This window comes from Osmia bicornis, chromosome 11 (assembly GCF_907164935.1).
Source record: "Osmia bicornis bicornis chromosome 11, iOsmBic2.1, whole genome shotgun sequence".
Taxonomy (NCBI): domain Eukaryota; kingdom Metazoa; phylum Arthropoda; class Insecta; order Hymenoptera; family Megachilidae; genus Osmia; species Osmia bicornis.
The window spans coordinates 8,961,738-8,982,616 of NC_060226.1; the positions used below are offsets into that span (position 1 = coordinate 8,961,738).

At 41.7% G+C, this 20,879-nt stretch overlaps 1 protein-coding gene across 3 annotated transcripts; it reads right to left on the reverse strand.

Annotated features, from left to right (window-relative positions):
• Positions 1–343: 343 nt before the first annotated feature.
• On the reverse strand, positions 344–20,868 carry LOC114878836 (serine-rich adhesin for platelets). Of its 3 annotated transcripts, XM_029193082.2 has the most exons (4): positions 18,494–20,868; positions 17,200–17,920; positions 7,237–7,467; positions 344–3,938 (listed from the first exon to the last, which is right to left on the reverse strand). In XM_029193082.2, the coding sequence occupies exons 2-4, from the start codon at positions 17,267–17,269 to the stop codon at positions 2,128–2,130; spliced, it is 2,112 nt and encodes a 703-aa protein (XP_029048915.2). In that variant the 5' UTR covers positions 17,270–17,920; positions 18,494–20,868; the 3' UTR covers positions 344–2,127. The 3 variants fall into 3 exon arrangements, with proteins under 3 accessions (XP_029048915.2, XP_029048914.2, XP_029048913.2); XM_029193081.2 differs by lacking the exon at positions 18,494–20,868 and having other exon boundaries at positions 17,200–17,959; XM_029193080.2 differs by lacking the exons at positions 17,200–17,920; positions 18,494–20,868 and adding an exon at positions 12,050–13,442.
• Between the last annotated feature and the right edge of the window lie 11 nt (positions 20,869–20,879).

The window sequence follows — 20,879 nt, forward strand, 5'->3', positions numbered from 1 at the left end:
ACGGAAACCCGCGGCCAAGTCGATACGGACATTATAATCGTTCGTCGATTATAAAATTGTCCACGCTCTTACTTCGCGCTCACGTTCGCGTTTTCATCGTGAACGAGAAAAAAGCGGAACGTAAAGAGAAGAAAAAGGAATCGATCGATAAACGGTCGAGCCAGTGAGAAACGGGCACGTACCGTGCGTCGAACGATAAGACAAATCGTGTTCTTTCCCTCTGTTTTACGAAAAATTCGACGGCGATCACGCGGCGAAAACGAAGGACGCACGATTCTCGAGAAGAGGCCTCGTCGAAAATTCTGCTGTCGTCAATGGGATAAAAAAGACACGAGCAAAAAGAAACAAAACACAACTGAAATTTTATATAAGAAAACTCGTTAAATCCGCGAGGAACATCTCGAATTCGCGGTGTCCTCCTTTTACCGACATTTTCTAGAGAATTTAAATGCAAACCGCTCGGTGGAAGCCCGAGAGACACTTACCAGCATCAATGACGCCGCGTGTCCTCCTCTCGCTTTGTACGTGTACGAAAAAACAACGCTGAATGAAATATGCATGAGACAGGTCGTAAGGTATAAAACGTGTGTGTGTTTATCCTACGCGTATAAATGTGTCTATATATACAGGGTGTTTTAAATAAAAATGTAGATCGTGAAAGCTACGAATTCTCTGTGAAAAACGGAATCGAAAAGTCCTTTACCGTTTTGCGATACGATGCTTCGTTTCGGAGATACAGTCGATTAAAGATCGAGTAGTTTAAATCCTGAGACGCCATCTTGAATCCTTGCGCTCCTGCGCGGAACAGCTGATTGGTCGCCTGACTGCGCATGCGCGCGGGACCGGAAGTGGAGCGCTCAATCTTTGATCGCTTGTATCTCCGAAACGAAACGTCGGATTGAAAAATGGTAAAGGACTTTTCGAATTGTTTTGTCGCGAAGAATAGGATCGTACAGGTTTCATGATGTAGATCTTTTTTGAAACATCCTATACGTATATATGAGTAATGATATCTTCATGAAAGTATGTCAAGCACGAGATACCTATTATTAACATGAATTTACGCGTTGAGCGTTTGTCGAGGAAAACGTTTCGCGGATGGGACTTGTATCTTAATCGAAATACACAAAGGAAATATTCTTTTGTTTCTTTTGTTTAATCGTTTTATTAGTGTTCTCACACTTCTGTCATGTTGCTTTAAATTTAACAATTGTAACCATTGTACTTCGAACGTTTTAAAACAACATCAACAACGTAGCTCGTATACTGTTTGGGTGAAAGAAATGCACCGCGAACGCAATCGAAACGCAGCATACAGGCTCGAATCGAACTCAAGGGTGACTTGTCATACTTCAAACTCGATCATCCCAAAAAATGACATTTCATTTTCTTTTTTCTATCTCACACCAGCCTACTTTGTACTTCTGTTTCTTCAACAAAATTGAATCGATGGACGAAATAAAAAAAAAGAGAGAAAAATACGAACAGCCCTTATCGACGTTACAAGTGAGATTCATTTATAGAAAGGAAACAAACAGAGAAAGATTATTAAAAAAAATTATTCCATCACTCGTGTGGTACCGAGTGGTCGCAACTGAAATCGAGCTAAACCTTTTCCTCGGCAACGACGCACCTTACAAACTGAATGTATCGCATGAATGAAACTGAACGTATGAATCGTGTGTTATGGGAGTATGGTGTGCCTATAAGTCTATCTGTGCGAATGACCGAACGCGCTGGGACGCGCTCATACACGTGTAGCTTCTTTTTTTATCTTTCTGTATATATGTAACATATCACAGACTTCACTTGGAACTGAACACTGACGGAAGAGTTGCTGGGGAATCAGCGTGGATCCCGTCCTGACAGATTCGATTCTCGTTAGCGCTTTTTTTCTCTGTTTTTTCGACACTAAAGAAAAAACGACAAAAGAAAGTGATACATCGACAGGACCGCGTGATCGCCCGGTAAACCTTAGGTAGACTCGACGAAATTTGTTCAGTTCTCGGGTGCCGAGGTCCATCACCTCCGACAGAGTTCCATTCACTGTACATATTTATGTATATAGTATATGGTATATTCGAGTCACCAAGATAGTATGTACAACCGCGTTATTCGTTGGTTATTTCACGATGGCTCGGAACACTCCCACGAGAGATCGTGTTGTAGTCTTCTAAGCATGAGATCTAATACGATTCTAGCGTCCTCGATGGAGTCGTGTTCCGCCACTTGGATCTCCCTTCGCAACACTGTCCTCGCGAGGGTCTTTAAGCTACTGCGAAATGGATAACCGAGGAAGTGGGGGAACGCGACACACGTGTCGATCACCGTTGTGTGCAACAATCTCAACGCTCTAAGATCGTTCTCCAGACCGTGACCTATCAATATGGTTTCGGCGTGAACGAAACTGGTCAAGTCCCTTTGAACGTCCCTCAACGTTTTCGACGCCTTCGACAAATCCGACGCGGTTATGCCGCTGAACCTTGTGTTGTAATCGATCACTTCGTCGTCGGGTTTCACCAGGGCATCGTACACTACGTTACCGTCCATACCGATCACCGTCACCTTGGCCAATTCGAGGCCACGTCGCGTGAAACACATCTCGCAGTCGAGAGCGTACACCCCGTAGTTACCATCTTTCGGTACGATCCTGGCCGGTCTGGTGTGCACGTAACCGTCGAAGGGACCGTTGTAACCGGGTGCCAGACCCGTCCACACGTGCATCCTGGCGTTGGTGCAGCCTCTAGCCGTCTCACGACCTCGACAACACTCCCACGTCTCGCTGTGAGCACCGTCCACGAGACCGCTTCGAAGTTTGCCCCAATGGTAGACGCAACGTTCCTCGTGGAGATACTCGCCGCTTTCTCGGTTCACGTAGAAGCTCTTGTAACACCTAGCGCAACGGCGCTCCACCACCACCAATTCGTAAGGCTCTGGAGTGGAATACCTTCGCGACGATTCCTGAGAACTCGAGGCGAACGACGACGACCAAGGGCAAGAGTAGTCGGTGGTGGAGGACGAGGAGGAGGACTCGCCTATGTCCGAGTATTTGTCGCTGTCCGAGGAACTTTCTTGCTCGAGATCGGAACTCTCCACCGAACTACCGCTGCAGTGTCCGCTGTCTCCTTCGCTCTCGGCCATCGTCCAGGAACTGGTACCGCTTCCAGGGATGAACTCTTGCGCGTTCACGTCTAAATGATGATAGCTACGAATCCGATGTCCTATAGGATGCTGAAGATAATTTATGATCACAGCGTAGCCCGGGAAATAGCTGCACTCGACCGGGTAACCAAGGTGAGCCAGCTGCTCCCCGGTGAGCGTGTATCTGCGAAGCAACGAGGCAACCGCCGCGTCGCTCAGATGATGCAGTTCCTTTCTCTGAAGGCTCAGGAAGATACCGTCGTTCTTCCTCTCTTCGCGACGGGAATCGCTTTGAGCTTTGTTCCTTCTGGAACCAGACTTTCTACCGTCGGTGCTATTTATTTGAACGGATACAGAATCACGCGACGGACTGTTCTGATAGTGCTGCTGGCGGCGATGATGGTGTCGATGATGCTCCTGCTGCGTCGCGGGCTCGTCCTCGTGCTCGTCGTCGCACAACTCGCGGCGTCGGTCTCGCGGTGCTCTGGTGCGGTTCTTGCGTTGTCTTCGGCTCAGGATCGCTCGGTCCTCTTTCGTCGTCGTCGAGGATGCGGTCACGGTCGCCACCGTGGACGTACTTCCGGACGTGGACGTCGTCGAAGAGGACGTTGACACGCTCGACGACTTGCTTCGACTTCCTGGCGATGTCTTTGTCGACGACGATGACGACGACGACGACGACGACGACGACGACGACGACGACGACGACTGCGTGTCACGGTTCACCTTACAGCCGGCGTACCGGTCGCTCTCCCCGTGGTCCACCAGGAGCTCCTCTCTCAGGAGCAGGCCGCAATCTTTATGTTACACACAAAAACATATATGCGTCAGTTCATCGTCCGGCAGGCAATGATATTTACAAATTGACAACCTACTTTATATATACTGTTAGAAACTTTTACTACACACCACGCGCATGCATCTCTGCCCTTTCAGCTACTTTCTAACACACGTTTCTTGTTAGGAAAATTATTGTCATTCTTTTATAATATGAACAACGAAAGTTGGCTTGTTAAATTGTCTTTGAACGATCAGAAGACGAGCATAAGATCGGTACCGTTCTTGACCCATGCGATTCAACTCGCTACGATTCCAGCGAGAACCACGGCGTTCTAATGAAATTTTCACGGTTTCACGACGAGAAAAAGACGCGAACGGGGAGGTAAAGGATCGTTGCAAAAATCGCGGCGAGTGGTGCGCGATTAATTGCTTCAAAAAAGAAAAAAAAAAGGTGTGAAAGTGAAAGCTTGCCACGGACGCATGAAGTAACGTATATGAATTTTTGTCTGTGCATAAGGATTCATCGTGTCGACGTTATACACGCTCGTCGATATTGGATTTAAAAAAGGATCAACCCCTCGTCTTATAATTTATATTCTTCACCGATCACGCGTGTCATGCTTCGAGATATACAAAACTTAAAAAAAAGAATCCCATTTAATTTTATAAGGCGAGGGGCGAATCGTTTGATTTTAATTAGAGATCAAACAATAATTTCTAGGCTTCCCTAGGAACATAACTTAGACATAAGGGATGTAGCTTTCTCCGAATCGTTCGGAGAAATTGTTCTAATTCTGTAGATAGAACGTATTTAACTGTTTTCTTGTCGCGTTTATAAAAAGTAAAGTTACAAGTAAATCGTTGAAAAAAAGTAGCGGGCAATAAAAACGGCGAACCGTTTTAATGCTTCTCGTTTATTCAGCAATACGCAACTTTCGCCGAACCCGCGTCACGGAAAGGGTCGCTTTCTTTTCTCCGCTTGGTCGCGGACGAACACGCGTTCACCAAGCGAGCCAAAACATAGAGAAACTTTTCGGATGGTCCCGTAACTAAAGATGCCGAGAGGCTGTCCGATCGAGATTAGAAATTTTTGAAAGTTTCGACGATATTCGACTACTTTTCGTTATACACGAGAACCTATAGCCAATCGAAGATTTAATTAGCAACCGGTATCTCGTGAATACGCTAATTACTTATCCTAATTACTCTTCACACCTGTCCAACTAATTTCAAAAGCAATTATCTACCGGTGTCAAATTGCTGTTGAATCGATCGATGAATCTTCGAATCCGGGAAAACGTCACGAATGAAAGGAATAAAATGACCAAGTCGATGCAGTCACCCTTCGATTGCATCAGAAGTTGCGTCAGAAAGTAGCTGCAGGCAATTTTCCAAGGAAACAAACGAGCAGGAAAAACGGAATCACCTCGACCTTGCAACGGGTACGTGAATTTTTCCCTCAACACCATAGCCGTTCGCGATAAAACGAATCGCTCCAGTTTCTCGGAGGGTAACACATATACACACGGTTTCGTGCGGAGAGAACAGGATCGGTGAAGAAGATATCGGTCGCGCGCACACACGCCAAGTGAAACGAAAGAAGGGACACAACACGAAGACTACGACGACCAAGAAGAAGAAGAGAGGACGAGGGAATCGGTTGTGTGACTCGGATAACGGAACACGGTATCCCCGTTCGCAAGGAATGACCGGCTTCTTCGATATGTACCGTTGCGTCATTTAATGAAATCATCCGGTTCGCATTCCATACGTCGATTCTTCGAGGAAATCCTGACCTCCGAGCAATCGGAGATAGAAAAGCAGGGAAAAGATCTATGCTCGTTAAGAAAAAACATATTTTTTTTTGGAGTTAATTTTTATATCGATTTATCCTGGAGAGAGCAAGGGATAGGGCTCGTCGAGAGTTTACCAATTAGGACATTTTTTTCCTAATTAAGTTGTAAGTTGTTCGCTAATTAGATTTCCCGTTCGAATCGGATAAGGCAACACTCGTGGCCCCGGCGCGGCTAATCTTGTATACCGAATTATCGGCTTATGACGACGCTTCATCGCGAGTTAGAGTAATTTTCTTGTCGCTCGTAGTGTGGGCTTGATTTAAGGCCAGAGAATTTCCCACGTAGCGCTATTATTAGGCGGTTACAACCAGCCACTTCTGTTACGTTACGCCTCGCAAAGGTGATCATCAACCACTGGCCCCGAATTCTATATATCGTTTCTTCGAATTAAACTTGACACGGGCGATCAACCCCTCCCGATGGCGTAACCGTGGGCGAAGAAAATTATTTCCTATCTTATTGATAACCTTGGAAATTTTAACCCCTGCCTTTAATTCTAGAAAAAGTATCTAGCGTTTTACTTCTAGCTTCTAGCGAAGCAAGTGAAATAAGAAAAAGATACAAAAATTTCTGTATTCTCCCGTTGTAACACCTTGTTTCCAAGAATACACCTGGGGGGCTACCGTTTTTAAACCGCTCTGTTACTCATGTCTCTCGGCACGCACCTATGTCGCACGCGTGGATTCGAGGTTAAACTCGTCCGGAGAAAGAAGAAGAGAAACTCGACGAAAAATCTTCCATGGCCAACGGGTCACCCACGAACAGTGACGAGATGAACCATTAAAGGACAGGAGAAGACGCTCGAATATCTTAGCCCTTACGCGGCCCCTTGCGAAACATCCGCACGAGATACGAATAATTTCATTAAATAGTCGAACAGAATTTTCCACGTCTTTCAGTTCGTCTTCCGAATGTTAAAAAAAATATGTATATATATATATTTTATATTTTTCACGTACTTCTTGACGTACGAAAAAGAAAAAGAGACAGAGATTTTGGCTATTATTATCGACACAACGACACATGCAAATAAAAATAGAAAAACCGATGAATCCCGTTTGCAAACGACAGATTTTTCTCCCTCGAACGAGACTCTATCAGGGACATAAAATTTTTATCAATTTTCTCGCGCAATAGTAAGAATTGTTGCGAGCGTAAGAAATCTGCAAAATAAATCTAACCCGTTTGATTAAATGACTCGTCGATTCTGAACGACAGGCCTTTGAACTTTATTATAATATTGTGCAACGTTTCCTGAGATAACAGGAAATACTAGCTATAACAATAAACGATATTTTTGTCTTTCTTTCAACCCGATAACGACGATGAGTAAGGCTTAATTTGATCCATACGATAGATCACTCTTTGCACCTTTCGATAAGGCCACTGATAGAGAAACATTTATCGAAGAAGTAGAAAATTTGTTAATTTCGTTTCATTTTCTTTATCTGACACGTACCTTCGGCACAACTCGCGAGGAACTTGCCGTTGCTGGAGAAATTCATGTCGAGGACGGTGGCGGTGTGGCCCTTCAACGCGCCCACCATCCACGAATGCGTGAACTCCTGTTGCGTTTCCCGCCGCTTTTTGTTCTTCGCGCGCTTATTGGCGGCCGCGCTACCGGAAGTCGTGCTCGATCTAGCGGAGTCCCTCGAATCTTGGAACTTCACCTTTTCCGATTCTGTGGCATCTGTAACAGAAATGATCAGCACTGCTGTGAGACGCGTTTCAAAAGGAAAACCCTGTGAAGGGGGAAAAAATGAAATTCTGTAATAAAAGTTATCTGGAGATAAATGAAAATAAACGTACAGGTCGCGAAGGGTTAAAAACCCAATGACCAACATATCATCGTTGTACGAAAGAATCGTCTACTGCTCGCATTTTACAGACGGGTGTTTAAATAAAAAAGAACGGGAAGGGGGAAAAATACGCGTCAAAGAGACGAGTAACCTTACCAGTCCATATTGACGTAGCTTTTGTTGTTTTCGTACGGATCAAAGATTCTTTCCTGTATATATGTATCTCGAACCTTCACAGTTTACGGCCTGTGACGCTAATCGTTCGCACTTTATCAGGCAAGAACGAAAGCAAAACAAAGAGCGAGACGGAACGGAGCACCCACGTGAAACATCGACGAGTAATCGAGGAAACTGGAAAATCGTCAACAAACCACTGTTTATGTAGAACCGGTGATAATGCTTCTGCCACCGATGTTACGCGTCCACTAAAGCCAACCGCGGTGTCGATGGCCCTTTTAAATCCTTTGACCTGGACTACCGAAAGGGACGCGCTATGATTGGTCACTGGGATAGTAACTAGGATAAAACTACCCTATTAGAATTCATCTTACCCCACCTTTGGTGTTTCTCCAGTTGACTACATAGAAAATGAAAATTTTGAAAATATTCGTAAACAATATTGGATAATATTAATATTTACAAATATTACAAAAAGAATATTTAATTAATTATAAAAATAGTCTATGATTTGGAAAATGAAAGTGGAGGGGAATTTGAAATAATTAATAACTATTTAAAAATCTCGTACTATTCGAGAAAATCGTAGTAAACAATTTAAGAAATTTAAAAAATAAGAGATTGATGTATGTAACGGAAGATAAAGTAGCACGATCCAATTGTTACCCTGGGTCATCGTCATCGCGCAATGAGTCATTTACACGAAAATATATTCAGAAGAGGCTACGTTACTTTCTCCTCGTAATCAAGGTTTCGGGTAAAACCCCCCGTGACTTTCTGCTGCGTCTGCAAACAGCTGAGCAATAAATATCGTTAATTACAATGGATAGCTTCGATCAGGTAGCCTCGGTGGGAACGTGTCAGTCGGCACGAACGAATTGCACCGTTTGAAAAGCGATCGAGTTGTATCGACGAGCGCCAGGTTCGATTACCTGGCACTCGGAAACCCTAATATATTTGTCAGATATGACGAGTTCCTTTCTCCAAGATTACCCGTCTCGAATCCCTCTCTTCCTTCGAGTCGCGCTCCGAGCCGGAAATTAAACAATAAAACGCTTGCTCCGTGAATTCACACCATTCGTGAATCATTATTATTCCAACTTGCGGGATTCTTGAATGGTGTACCGGCTCGTTAACCCGGACGAGTGAAACAATGCGAAGCTGAATGGTACTTGAGAATAATTTTTAAAAAACAAACGCTAGAACTAGCAAATCAATCAAAATGATTGGTTTCAAGTTTCTTATTTTAAATTATAAATTTTATCGAGATGTTTTTGTTAAAATTTACCTTGGCTAATGCCGAGATAAAGAATGAATGGATTATCTATTTCATTTTCTAGTTTTCCTATTTTACCTATTTTTAGGGTAACTAAACATTAGCAGGTATATTACTGACAATGATTCATTATACGCTATGAAACAGCGTTATTATTTAACACTAGACAATATACCATGACCCACGCGTGTCATCGCGTGAAACAATCATTTATTTCTGCATAATAGATGTATTTTAATAGTCATCATTACATAATATACGTACTTGAAGATCTACATGCAATTTCAATAAACCAATAAAAAAGAAGGAAAAGAAAATTGCAGACTCAGTTATCAGTGTCATATGTCCTCTTCGATGTTACTTTACGACTTTTTTTTTATATTTTTTATATTTTTTTCTTTTTTTTTGTGCAATCGGGGTATTAAGAATCACGGTGTACAGGTTCAGATAATATTTCGTTTTGTTCGAGGGAGAAAGCAAAAGCGATCGACAAATAGAAATAGTTGTCCGCGGTCAGTGCACTATTCGCAGTGCGTGTCGCGAGTTTTCAGGGACGTGTTTTACCGCACTGGCCCGGAAAATGTAGCGCACTGCGACATATTTATGTTATCTGCCACAACGGGACAGAAATCGCGTGTTTAACCTTTCTCTCGTTACGGACAACAATTTTTTTCCCCCCCTCCTTCTCCACCGGTATCGAACGACACGTGACGCTATTAAGAATTTGCAATTAATCGCAATAATTTCAACATTATTATCTTCGTCGCAAGAAAAGAAAACCGTTCAACAACTAATCCTTGAGACGATTAAATTCTAATTACGTATTATTCGAACGTAATTTATTCTTCAAGTTATTTAATGATTTAGATGTATACTAAAGTTTAAATGTAATTGTTTTGAATTCAAATAAATTCCCACCATTTTTGTTTTTTCAATATTTATAAAAAAATTTCACCGCTTTAAAAAAGATAGCGAACAAAATTTTTTTGTTATATTTAAAATGTATTGTACGTATAATATAAGAAAAATTTTAAAAACGATATGGTACGAAAATTGATAACCTTTGTATAGCCATAAAATCAATCTAATTCCGAATTCAATCCAGCTATCGACGAGGTAACGTTTAAGGATGAACGATGGAAACGTGCGAACACTTCCTTCTACCATAAATATAGAAGGTCCTTCTTCCGAATCGGTCCCTATAACACCTCTGTCGATTGTTCATTCGCCGAGCGTATCTGTCCGTACGGCCCTGAGCGTTTCTCCTCGTAAGTACACGTGTACGCACGCGAGACGCGCGTATAAATACACACGCGATGTCGGTGTTATTTATACGCAAGGGTGGCCGTCGTCATTTGCGTGTGGTTCTTTCTCCGTTAAAACGATCCACACTAGGGCGAAACGAAATTATAGGGACAGAATATTGTTTTTTATCACGAATTTATTAAGCAAAGAAAAAAAAAAAATTCACCACACGCGTTAGCTCGGCGATCGACACGCTTCGATAATCGGCGCGAACGCGCGTCAAGGAACGCTTCGAATCTGCTTCCCGCCGGTTTTCAAGATTACTCGACTTCAACGTCACTCTACTCTCGCTACTCGTCGTTCAATTACGTTCTTTTTAACGACGAATTCGAATGCATCATCGCTTTATCAATTTACATTTATTACGCTTTAAACGATCATTAATTAAACGGCTATCGTATGTATGTGATGAATTATTATAAAAATATGTTTATATCAGTAAATATATCTGAATTTTGCACCAGCATCCCTTCCGTCCTGAAAACGTTAAGTATGAACGACCTAACCTACAAAAACGCGAGAACAAAATGTCTCGGATATTTAGACGCGTTTTAATGCGCGCGGCGTGGTCCATTTTGTTCGTGAACGAGAATGAAGTGCATTTTCAACACGGGCCATGCGTGTGCTGAAGCAGCTGCGTTTCAGCTCTCTTTGTCCTCTTTGATTCACCCCATACCGCGTCCTAACCCCTTCCACTCCTTCTATTCCCTTTTTTTACACTGAAAACCTTTCGCGGTATACTTTTATGCCGGCAAACGAAAATACCGACTCCATGGATTGACCTCGCGTTAACGCGTCTAAAACGGTGATTTAATTCCATTCGATTATTATCAACGACGGACACTTTTCTAACGTTAGAAGGATGCGCAAAGTGCGCGAGGCTTTTCTGTTAGAACGACGAAAAACACGTGCGAATCGAAACCAAGGGTAGCGCGTTTGAAAGAAGCAAGGAAAACGTAACTATTTTACATACAATATCACCGGTGTTGATATTTAGTCTGTTCGCACGGAAGTCGTTGGCGCGATTAAACAAATTATAGATAACAAACAGTCGGCGAAACTGCATTCTTCGTAAAAGTATTATTTCCCGCCAATTCTTTGCGCATTAACATGGGAACGAATTCAAGCGTCCAGTAATGCACGTTGTTACGCTATCGGATCGTGTTACGCCTCGTTTAATTTCTTTTCGAATGATATTTATTTCAAATATTCCGCTCGTTTTAGTGCGAACTCTTTCCTCTGAACGTGAGAAACGCGAATGCGCATTCCTCGGTCGAATACCAACTATACTTATCACGCGATAGCAATTGACAATCGCAAATATGTAATTCGTTGGTATTTCACGATTAAAACGTTCTCGAGTGTTTTCAAAGTAAGAAAAGAGAGAAAAAAAAAAAATGTTTGTCGATATAAAATTTGCGTAGAATTATGAATAAAAAACAGTAGGAGAATTCTGCACGTATACGTGAAATTAGACATGCTTCATTGTCGCGTGACCTATTTAACCAACGTACTCGGCTAACGGTACGCTTTATCTTAGAAAACGATAATCAGGATATGTACGAGTGGAAAGCAGGAAAAAGAAAAGAGAATCGTGCGATCGGCAACGTGTGAGAGGGTCCATGAGCACGCAAGCGTGGTACTGTTTCCCCCTTAGATAGTTAGATAGCGTTGAAACGTGTTCCCTAGCGAAATTGATTCATGGCAATGCTTACTTTTCGTTGAATCCGAAGATTTGTTCGTCCGTGACAACCGGCTAACGATGTAACCGATCACGAGGATGACTCCGCCGAGAAACAGCGTGCTCGCTAACACGAAGACGGATATGCTCGTTCCCGGCATCATTTTCCCCTCTGTATCCTCCATCTTCACCGCGTAATTAAATCACGACACTTTCTTTGATCGGCTCACCACACTTTCGATAGACGATTTATTCAATAAAGGTACGTTTAAAAAAAAAATCACCGCAAAAATAAGAGCACGAGACGCGAGTGGAACACACACACGACCGCGTGTTCCAAAAAACACGAGATATCATGCAACGATCGCGGGCAGTGCGTCAACTCCACGGTGATCCTGAACTATGCGTTTTATAGATGGGATACTCGAACGTCGAGGAGTCTTTAACCACGTACCAGACGAATCGCAGAAGCGAAACTCGACGGGATATTTCGAACGATCTTTGACCGTTATTGCCGGCAACGATAAACGCCGCATTTGAGTCTGCCCGCTTCTTTTTCCTATTCTCCTTATCAAATATATCTGTATCGTTAACAATTTTCTTCCTTTAATTTCCACTTGCTCGAATTAAAGGTTCGATAATTAATCGATCTATCGTAACGGTCGTGAGGAAAGAGGATTCTCTTCGCGGTCGAAATTTCTTAATCGTAGTCGATCCACTTCAAAGATCGAATCGTGTCTTATTCTCGCACAGCAAGTAGAAAGAACAACGTTCGCATTCCTTGATCCCCCACTTCGTTTTTTTCTTTCTTGGCACCGTTGCGAGATTCGTCTACTCCGATGATAAAGTTACCACCTCGAACTGTTTCTGGGTCACAGCCATGCTCATCACCAACTTCGTATTTTCATGTACGACACACTTTTGTCGTTTAAATTCTTTAAATTCTTCTTTTTTTCAATTCAATTATTTAAAATCAACGTTCAATTATTGTCTTACTACTGTTCGTGGTTTACGTCGAATAACAAGCGGGTCGCGTCGATCGAGCGAGCCGGCAACTTTATTTCGTGTACATGAAAATAAACGAAAAAGTGCCAAACTCTGAATCAGTTTCACAGTAACGTCGCTCCAATGAGAAATGAAGTTGTCGTCACCTGGTTGAATCGTTCTGTATAATACTCACGATATAGTCAACAGAGAAGCGTGCGCGGGATTTATCTCCAAAAAATTAATGTTACCGCGTAACTTATGTAAGCCATTTAGTTGAACGCGTGCTCTGGTGGTACACTTGCAAATCAAACGGTATCATCGCGAACGAAAGACACATTGGAAGTTGAACGTAACGCTCGTGAGAGCTCGAAGCGTGTGTTTGCTGGATCATACCATTAGTACCGGTATATACGCGCCGATACCCTTGCTGTCTCGCGTTTAACCGCTACAAAATTCCCCACCACGTTTTTCATCCCCACGAAGATCGCGCGGCTCTCCCACCGCGTTGGGCATGCGCGGTTGAGCGTTTCAAACTTTCGCGGGCGGGAGACGCCGTTTCGTCAATCAGGCCCGATCCACGCTATCCATTCGTTCGCGCTCGATCAGATCAAATATTATTCCATTTCATTTATATTATACATGGTGGATCAGAGCGTATTAATCTTTCATCGAATCAAGCGCGGACCGTGAACGGTTTGAATATTCATCGGCCATTGCAAATTACATTTTGAATTCGATTATTCGATGCGCTGTAAATTCCGGAAATCCTATTACATCAGTCTCTGTTCCCACGGAGATGGTTAGTCACTGTGTTCTCGGAACACGGTAACAGTGTTCTCGGAAACACGATGACTGTTACATTTTCCGTGACGACAGTGATTCTCGAGAAAGAATACTGCGTCAACGTTATCGATAAGAAATCGAGAAATCGAAAACAAAATCTCTGAACTTGATAACGAGACTATTACCGACGATGCTAGTTTTCTATATTATCGATACAGTCGATAATCGTTGATAATTTGTGGGAAGAAGTGTTTTTTCTTATTAAAGCGTACATTATCAACGCACAGTCGTAAAGTTACACGATCTAACCTGACCTAAGAACTAGACTTACAAACGTGCTCGTAACGGCAAGATGCGTTAAATTCAACCCGTTACTCGCCCCGTTACTTTTCCTCATTTCGATCCTCTTCGTCCTCGATTTGACTCTCTCACGTGCAAGCCTCACCACCACCGTGGCTTCGTATATAAACAGAAGCCTTCGATAAACATACAGGGTGTCCAGTTTGATCGAAACAGCGCTATTTTCGTTTCACCAAAACAATGAAATTCATTTTTTTTAAATCAATAACATAGAAAGGAAAAAACAAATTCATTGACGTCTCGTTTACGCGCTTACTGTTTACAAAATACGTTGATACGTGTTAAACTTTTGATAGCGAACCGCAACGCAATAAGTGAGAAATATTTTGTCACTTGTTCGATAATTAAACATATGACGGGTCTAAATCTGAATGTATAGCGCCACGAAGTACGTTGTACGACGACTGGTGTTATTTTTTTAACGCTTTATCTGCGACGTTTCCTCGACTTTGCTTCCCGTGTCGATTTCACGAGACTCTTCTGCGTATGGTCGCGTGCAGTTCAGGCTTCCCTTAATTAACAGGAAGCGTAGGGGGAGTTATTGTGATAGCAGGTCCTCAAAGCTCCCTTGCGTTTAATCTCAGGCCAAAGGAAAGCTACGGGTAGAAACTGGGTACACACCCTTTAAACCTCGTTCGATTTCCTGGGCTCGAGCCAACGAACTCTGACTCAAGTTTAAAGGTCGTTTGCCCCGTAACGTTTAGTCGAGGGTCAACTTTCGTCTGCGGAACCATAGAAAGATTAGAATTAACCAGCGGTCATGCCTCCTCTGTTTCTGACAGAACGTTCCCACGAGGGTTTTGCATCGTTAACGCCGAGAGATACGTCGAGAGAAGAGGAAAGCACGTCACCGGGAATCGATAAGACGTTTTCCTGCAACGAATAGACACCTAATGATTGATGGCGGTGTACGGGATTTCCGGGTCACTTCCGCGGCTGGTCACGTTATACGACCATCGAACAACGATCTCCTAGGATCGATCAGATCCTCGAGACGATGTTTACGCAGACGAAATCGAATTGCTTATCGATTCGGAAAGTTCGATTTCTTCGGCTCTAGATAAACGATCTGAAGATACCGAGCGTCTGTCGCGGAATGTTTCTTATCAAAACTGGTTAATAATGAATCATTATTCGAAGGTTTTCTCGCAAAATAACCGCGCAATATAAAGCAGACACCTTTGGAACCGGCAGCCGTTGGGGATAATTAATCGGTACACGAACATCTGCGCTTCTGTTTTCGCGGGAATTAACTTAATCTATCCGGCGGTTCGGGAAACCAAGGTATCGCAGCAATTACAAAATTTCATTCATCGGTGGATGCGCTGACCCTGAGGTCACATAAGTTTTAGGTACACGAATTTTCACAGTTATGCAGAAGCCAGATGTATATGCGCGTAATGTAATCACCAACAGTGGCGTTTCTATTTAAAGACGCCAGTTTCGGCGCGAGGAATTAATCATGGTCTCGAAGTGGAAACCGAGAGAGTTTAATTTAAATAAAAACAAAGAAATCTCGGATGGTGATATCTAATTTAACGGGTTTTCTTTGCCAGAAAGAAACATTCCACGCGATGTTCAACACCTGATCGATAAAAAACAAGTTCATTTATTAATTATTCATAATGAGTTGTGCGATGAAATTGATTCTACTTGTGTTTGCTTCATTAGGTCATCGGCGCACATATTCGGTAAATAGTATTCGTAACGATAATATTATTCTAGTGAATGAAACGCTTCGTTCAATTGTCAGCTAATCGAGTGGGGGTGTAAATTAACGGCTGCCTGTTTTTTTCGACGCGTTATCTGATCGACGATAAGGATCTTATACGGGAAACACAGGGTACAGTTTGTTCGGATGTTCGATTCCTAAGAAATTGAATATCATGTTTATATCCGTCGGTATCGTAATAGAAATGAGTCATAGGTATTGGCGCTTCTTTAACAATGCGACGAATTCAACAATACCGAATTGACAAATTTTTCGGAAATTTTTGGAACCGGTATTTCAACCTCGCTTCGATCGAGGTCAAATCGAGCCCATCTTACAAGTTACGTAACGAGTACTTAAGTCACCCTGCTGCTTAAAATTCCGAGTGATTGGAATAATGTGCAAAAAACGATTTGTTCACTTCAGGTTATAATAGAAAGTACTACCTTGAAAATTAACAGTGAACGAGGTAAAAAAAAGGGCGTATAGAATATTTTTTCTTATAAACTAGGAATCCATTCAGGGACATCTTCAACTCTGAAAGAACACAAAAACTGTTCCCATAAACATACGAGGCCAGTTGGCCTCGTTTTCAAGTGGCCGCCATTTTTAAATCCTACCAAAGTAAACCTACATATTTATCTTTCAAGCATTACGCTCGAAACGAATACCACACGTTTATCGCTTTCATGGGTAAGATTCGTATAGAAAACTAGCGCAATGAATAAAAGAGACACCTTGTACATATGTATAGTAAGCTGCAATCTCGAGTACCTGAACTTTGAAATTGGCACAGCGCCACGAAAGAAGTGCGCAATTCCGCGACGGCATTGCCACGCGTCTATGTTACCGGGAAGAATAATTTTGGGCGGTTGCGACGCAAGGATGCTGTGAGTCAAAGAAATTTCAACGGAAGGAAAAAAGGAGCGGATGAGAGAAAATAAAATGTTTTTCTTCCTACTCTCTACGCTTCATCACGAAAGGCGACAGTTATAAACCTGTCTACCAACGCAACGTGACACGACACGCTAAACAACGCGTAATTTAAACCAGATTATTTTCTTCTCATCGATGCTTTACTTAAATCCCTTCTTCGTTTCTCTCTTGATCGCAAACACAAATCATAAATCCCCCTTGTATTTGGTTGTATTAGAAGCGCTTGATATTTCAACGCCACCATCTGATATTACGTCAGTCTCTTCGTAGCAACGTTAAGACACGTCTAAAACGCGAGATAAACTTCGAACTGTACATAAACATCGCCCCGACGCTTCGTATAGATCAACGTTTGCGACACGCACGTGTTTGACACGACGACTACCAAAACAAAAACAATCACTTACCGTATCCACGGGACGGACGATCCTCGTCGATCCTCCGATGATCTTCTTCCAGGAGCAAACGAACGGTCATTCCTTCAGAAGTATTCTATCTCTCTGGTTAGCTCGTTTCTCTGGTTTCTTCAACGAAAATTGACGCACGCCTTGGCGGGGAAGTGTGCCGGTGAACTGATGCATCGGTCGCGCTTCTTTATGTCGGACGCGTGTACCGCGAGCGTGTGCGTCGAACAGAAATTAAAGGTTATGCGTATGATGTACGCGTGACGAATACTCGGCGACGAAAACAGCCGCGTCAACAACGTGATAAAGCAAAGAAAAGGAAGAGCGTTGTGTAGTACGTGGTACGTGGTCTATCGCGGCCAATCCGTGGCATCGTGTACAACTGAGTCCCGAGAAACGTGTTCCCGCCGGTTTATGAAGAGTTTCGTTCAGCTGATGTGCGCATGTGTCGGTGAATGCACCCGGCGTCGCGGCCAACGCGCGCCTATATTGACACGTGTTGCACGACGATAACAGGCCGATAACACTGCACCAGAGACAGAAGAAACGACGCAGAAACTGATCGAATCCGTCCCGTCGCGCCCCGTTCGAAATACATATGTATCACCGTTTCAAACACCACCTTCCTTTCTCTACGATTTTGTACGCACGTTTTTCTGTATATCTCTATACTTGCACAGCGATAAGATCGATGTATCGATTCTTTGTTTCGAGCAGACGATACCTGTAAACAAATAATTTTAAATATAAGACAAAGCAATTTGAAATATTAACAACAAGTGAAATAGAAACTTTCGAATATTGTAATAATATTAAAGAGTTGCAACAGACGAAAACCGTTCTTTTAATTTATTTCCTTTTTTATTATAAGAGAAATAAAATTCGTTTATGCGATATTAATAGCATCACGCGAAGAATCGTTTCGATTATTTTTAGATGTTAAGGTTATTCATCCTAGTCGTTTTTGACGCCGAATTATTTTGGCGGTTGTATTCTGATACATAAACATTGCACTTGTTGCTTCGCAGGAAATTCGTCGGTGTTCTAACCCTAACATTAATCCGTATTAAATGCATGGTGCTAAAAATAGAACGACGAATTTCTCTGCAGACGTATATACGTGTTATCGTACACAACTATACACGTTAAAATTGCGTAAGTATTGACGTGGTTATTTTCTATTTATAACAATATTTTTGTTCTAAATACAGAAGTTGGTGAGCCATGCATTCTTTTGAAAATTAAAAATATTAAGTAGGGTTATCGTAGAATGAACAAAATAAATAGAAGAAAATACCACAGAATAAACCAGTCACCACATGGGAGTGTCGGCCACATGATATGGAACACCAAAGTCCTTGTAAAACAATTAATTTAATACGGTGAAAACATACAAACTTCATTTTTAGGTGGTTTTTAATTTTGTACTAATGCGCGCATCGAAAAAACAATGTCACTAGCACCACCTGGTGGTAACTGGTAAGATTAACAAAATAGAAAATTATTATAGGTGTTTCTTTCTTAAAATAAATGATTTCAATGCTTCGCTGACACATGTAAAACATTTTACAATTGCAATGTAATTAATAGAATGGCTACAATGTTAATAAAAAGTAATAAGCTGCGTAGGTTACCGACCTCTTGCAACGCTGTTCGGCGATCGACTGCTAGCTGGCAATGGCGTCTCAGAATTATGGCGGGCTTTTCAAAACAATGGCGGGTATTTCAAAAAGAACATGTACATATGTAGCTTCCGAGTTTTGACAAAACTTTCCTTATCTGCCATTGTTCTTTACAAATCATATTTACGTTTAATAATAGATTGATATTTAAGTTCTAGTCTAGTTTTCACAGGAGATCTTTTACGTAATATACCTCATACAAACGCGTCAATTTACCTTCAAATTCCCGGCAGGAAGGCGTCTTATAATTTCTACCTAAGGAAGTCGAGGTATAAAACGTGAAAGTTTCATAAGCATCGTTAGTTTATTAACAATGTTACACGCACAATCATACATAAAACAACCTTGATTATAGATATTTTACGACCCTCCTTTATAGAAACGGGTCTCCCTATACTGTTTTAAGTCCATGTTGGGTGCCAGTACACCGTCTCGATTATACAAAACCGACAGTATATTACTTTACAAACGCAGGATAATTTAACATACAGAAGAACAGAAAAGGGAGGATAGGCGATAGATCGTTAGGAAGGCAGTAAAAAGGGATGAAAAATTATTCTAGGGTAGAAAAGAGAACGAAATGATCGGTAACGTGTCCCCCTTCACGTATCAAAATTACAAATTACATCCAGATAGTTTGGACCATTTATATTATACATCTTATAAAACTGTTTCCTATTTTTCTTATGACAAGGAACAAACGGATATCTACATTTCCTTGTAGTTTTTAATATCGGTAGTCAAGTTTTTTAGAGAACCATAAATGAACTCATAAATATCGTCTATGCATCATTAAAGTTTTAAGGTTTTCTCTTTTTTGTCGCAGACAGACATTAATTTTTTAAGGCTCTTTCGTCTCACTCATCTAAAAGAAAGAAAAAAAATGAAATATTCATCGTACTGGTAACATCAAAGGAGACGGTGATATTTTTCTATTTGTTTCTTTTTCTACACGAGTGTATAATATAGGACAAAAGGAATAGAATTTCGTGGCACATGCATAGATGCAACGAAAAATGCATCGAATCGTAAATTTCATCGAAACACGCCTTCCTATTTATAGGAATTTATTTCTTTCATTTCTCTCCGTTGCTTTCTCGAATAATACAAAACGCAGCAGCGCTCGAACAATAAAATGAATCGTAATGTAGAGTTGTTTTATTTATATCGTTTAACACGCGAGATTCGACTATATTCCCCTTGAAAAATGCTACATCGTGGTTTATTATATTTTTTCTTTTTTTTTTTTTGTCCTTTGCTTATCCATCGACTTCTCGAAGTCGCTGGAAATCGATTTCGTCTTTCGCAAGACTAAAGAATGATACCAACGAGGAAAAGAAAACGATCTCTATTTTGTCCTATAAACAATAAATTGTGAAATACTGTAAAATATTGTACATACTATTTATCGAATCGAACCGAAAAACAATTCGTCTTCTTTTTCTCGTTTCTACGTACTGGTTGGTCCACGAAGAAGTGCTTCCCCGTAGTTGAAAAAGATTGGGAAGTCTATTTTTCTCTCTCTATTACAATATTTTTCTCTTTTGTCACGCTTGGTCGTCTCTTGCTAATTTTTCGTCTCTTCCCAAATTATCTATCCCCTCTAATCTCAGACGAGAGGATATCAACACTATCGGGATACGATAAATCAATGTTTTTTTATTTAAAGGGGATTTTTTTTTCTTTTATTTTAAGACAGTCAATCGAATCGACTAATTCTAAAGCGAATTAATCACATCAATTAACGATTTCGATCGATGGATCGACTCGATCCTAAAACGATCTCGAAGACCCTCCTGGTAAAATCAAGGAAGATCAACGAGTTTTCTTTATAATTAGCGGTTCAGAAACATTTTTTCTTCCAAGGGTGCATACACGATTGTAAAATTCGAAGAATCATGCTTTCAAGTCCTATGTACACTCAGTCCCATCGAAGTTGTCGCAGTGAAGTTGGCTACAAATTCATTAACGCATTCACGCCGCGTCGGTGAGTGAATGCGT

Bases quoted from the DNA above. Each gene is read 5' to 3' on its own strand.
- LOC114878836 (XM_029193080.2), bottom strand. From the start codon at position 12,200: ATGGAGGATACAGAGGGGAAAATGATGCCGGGAACGAGCATATCCGTC. The intron at 7,468-12,049 runs GTAAGCATTGCC...TTTCTGTTACAG, and splicing joins ATCTTCGGATTCAACGAAAA to ATGCCACAGAATCGGAAAAG. The intron at 3,939-7,236 runs GTACGTGTCAGA...TGTAACATAAAG, and splicing joins CCTCGCGAGTTGTGCCGAAG to ATTGCGGCCTGCTCCTGAGA.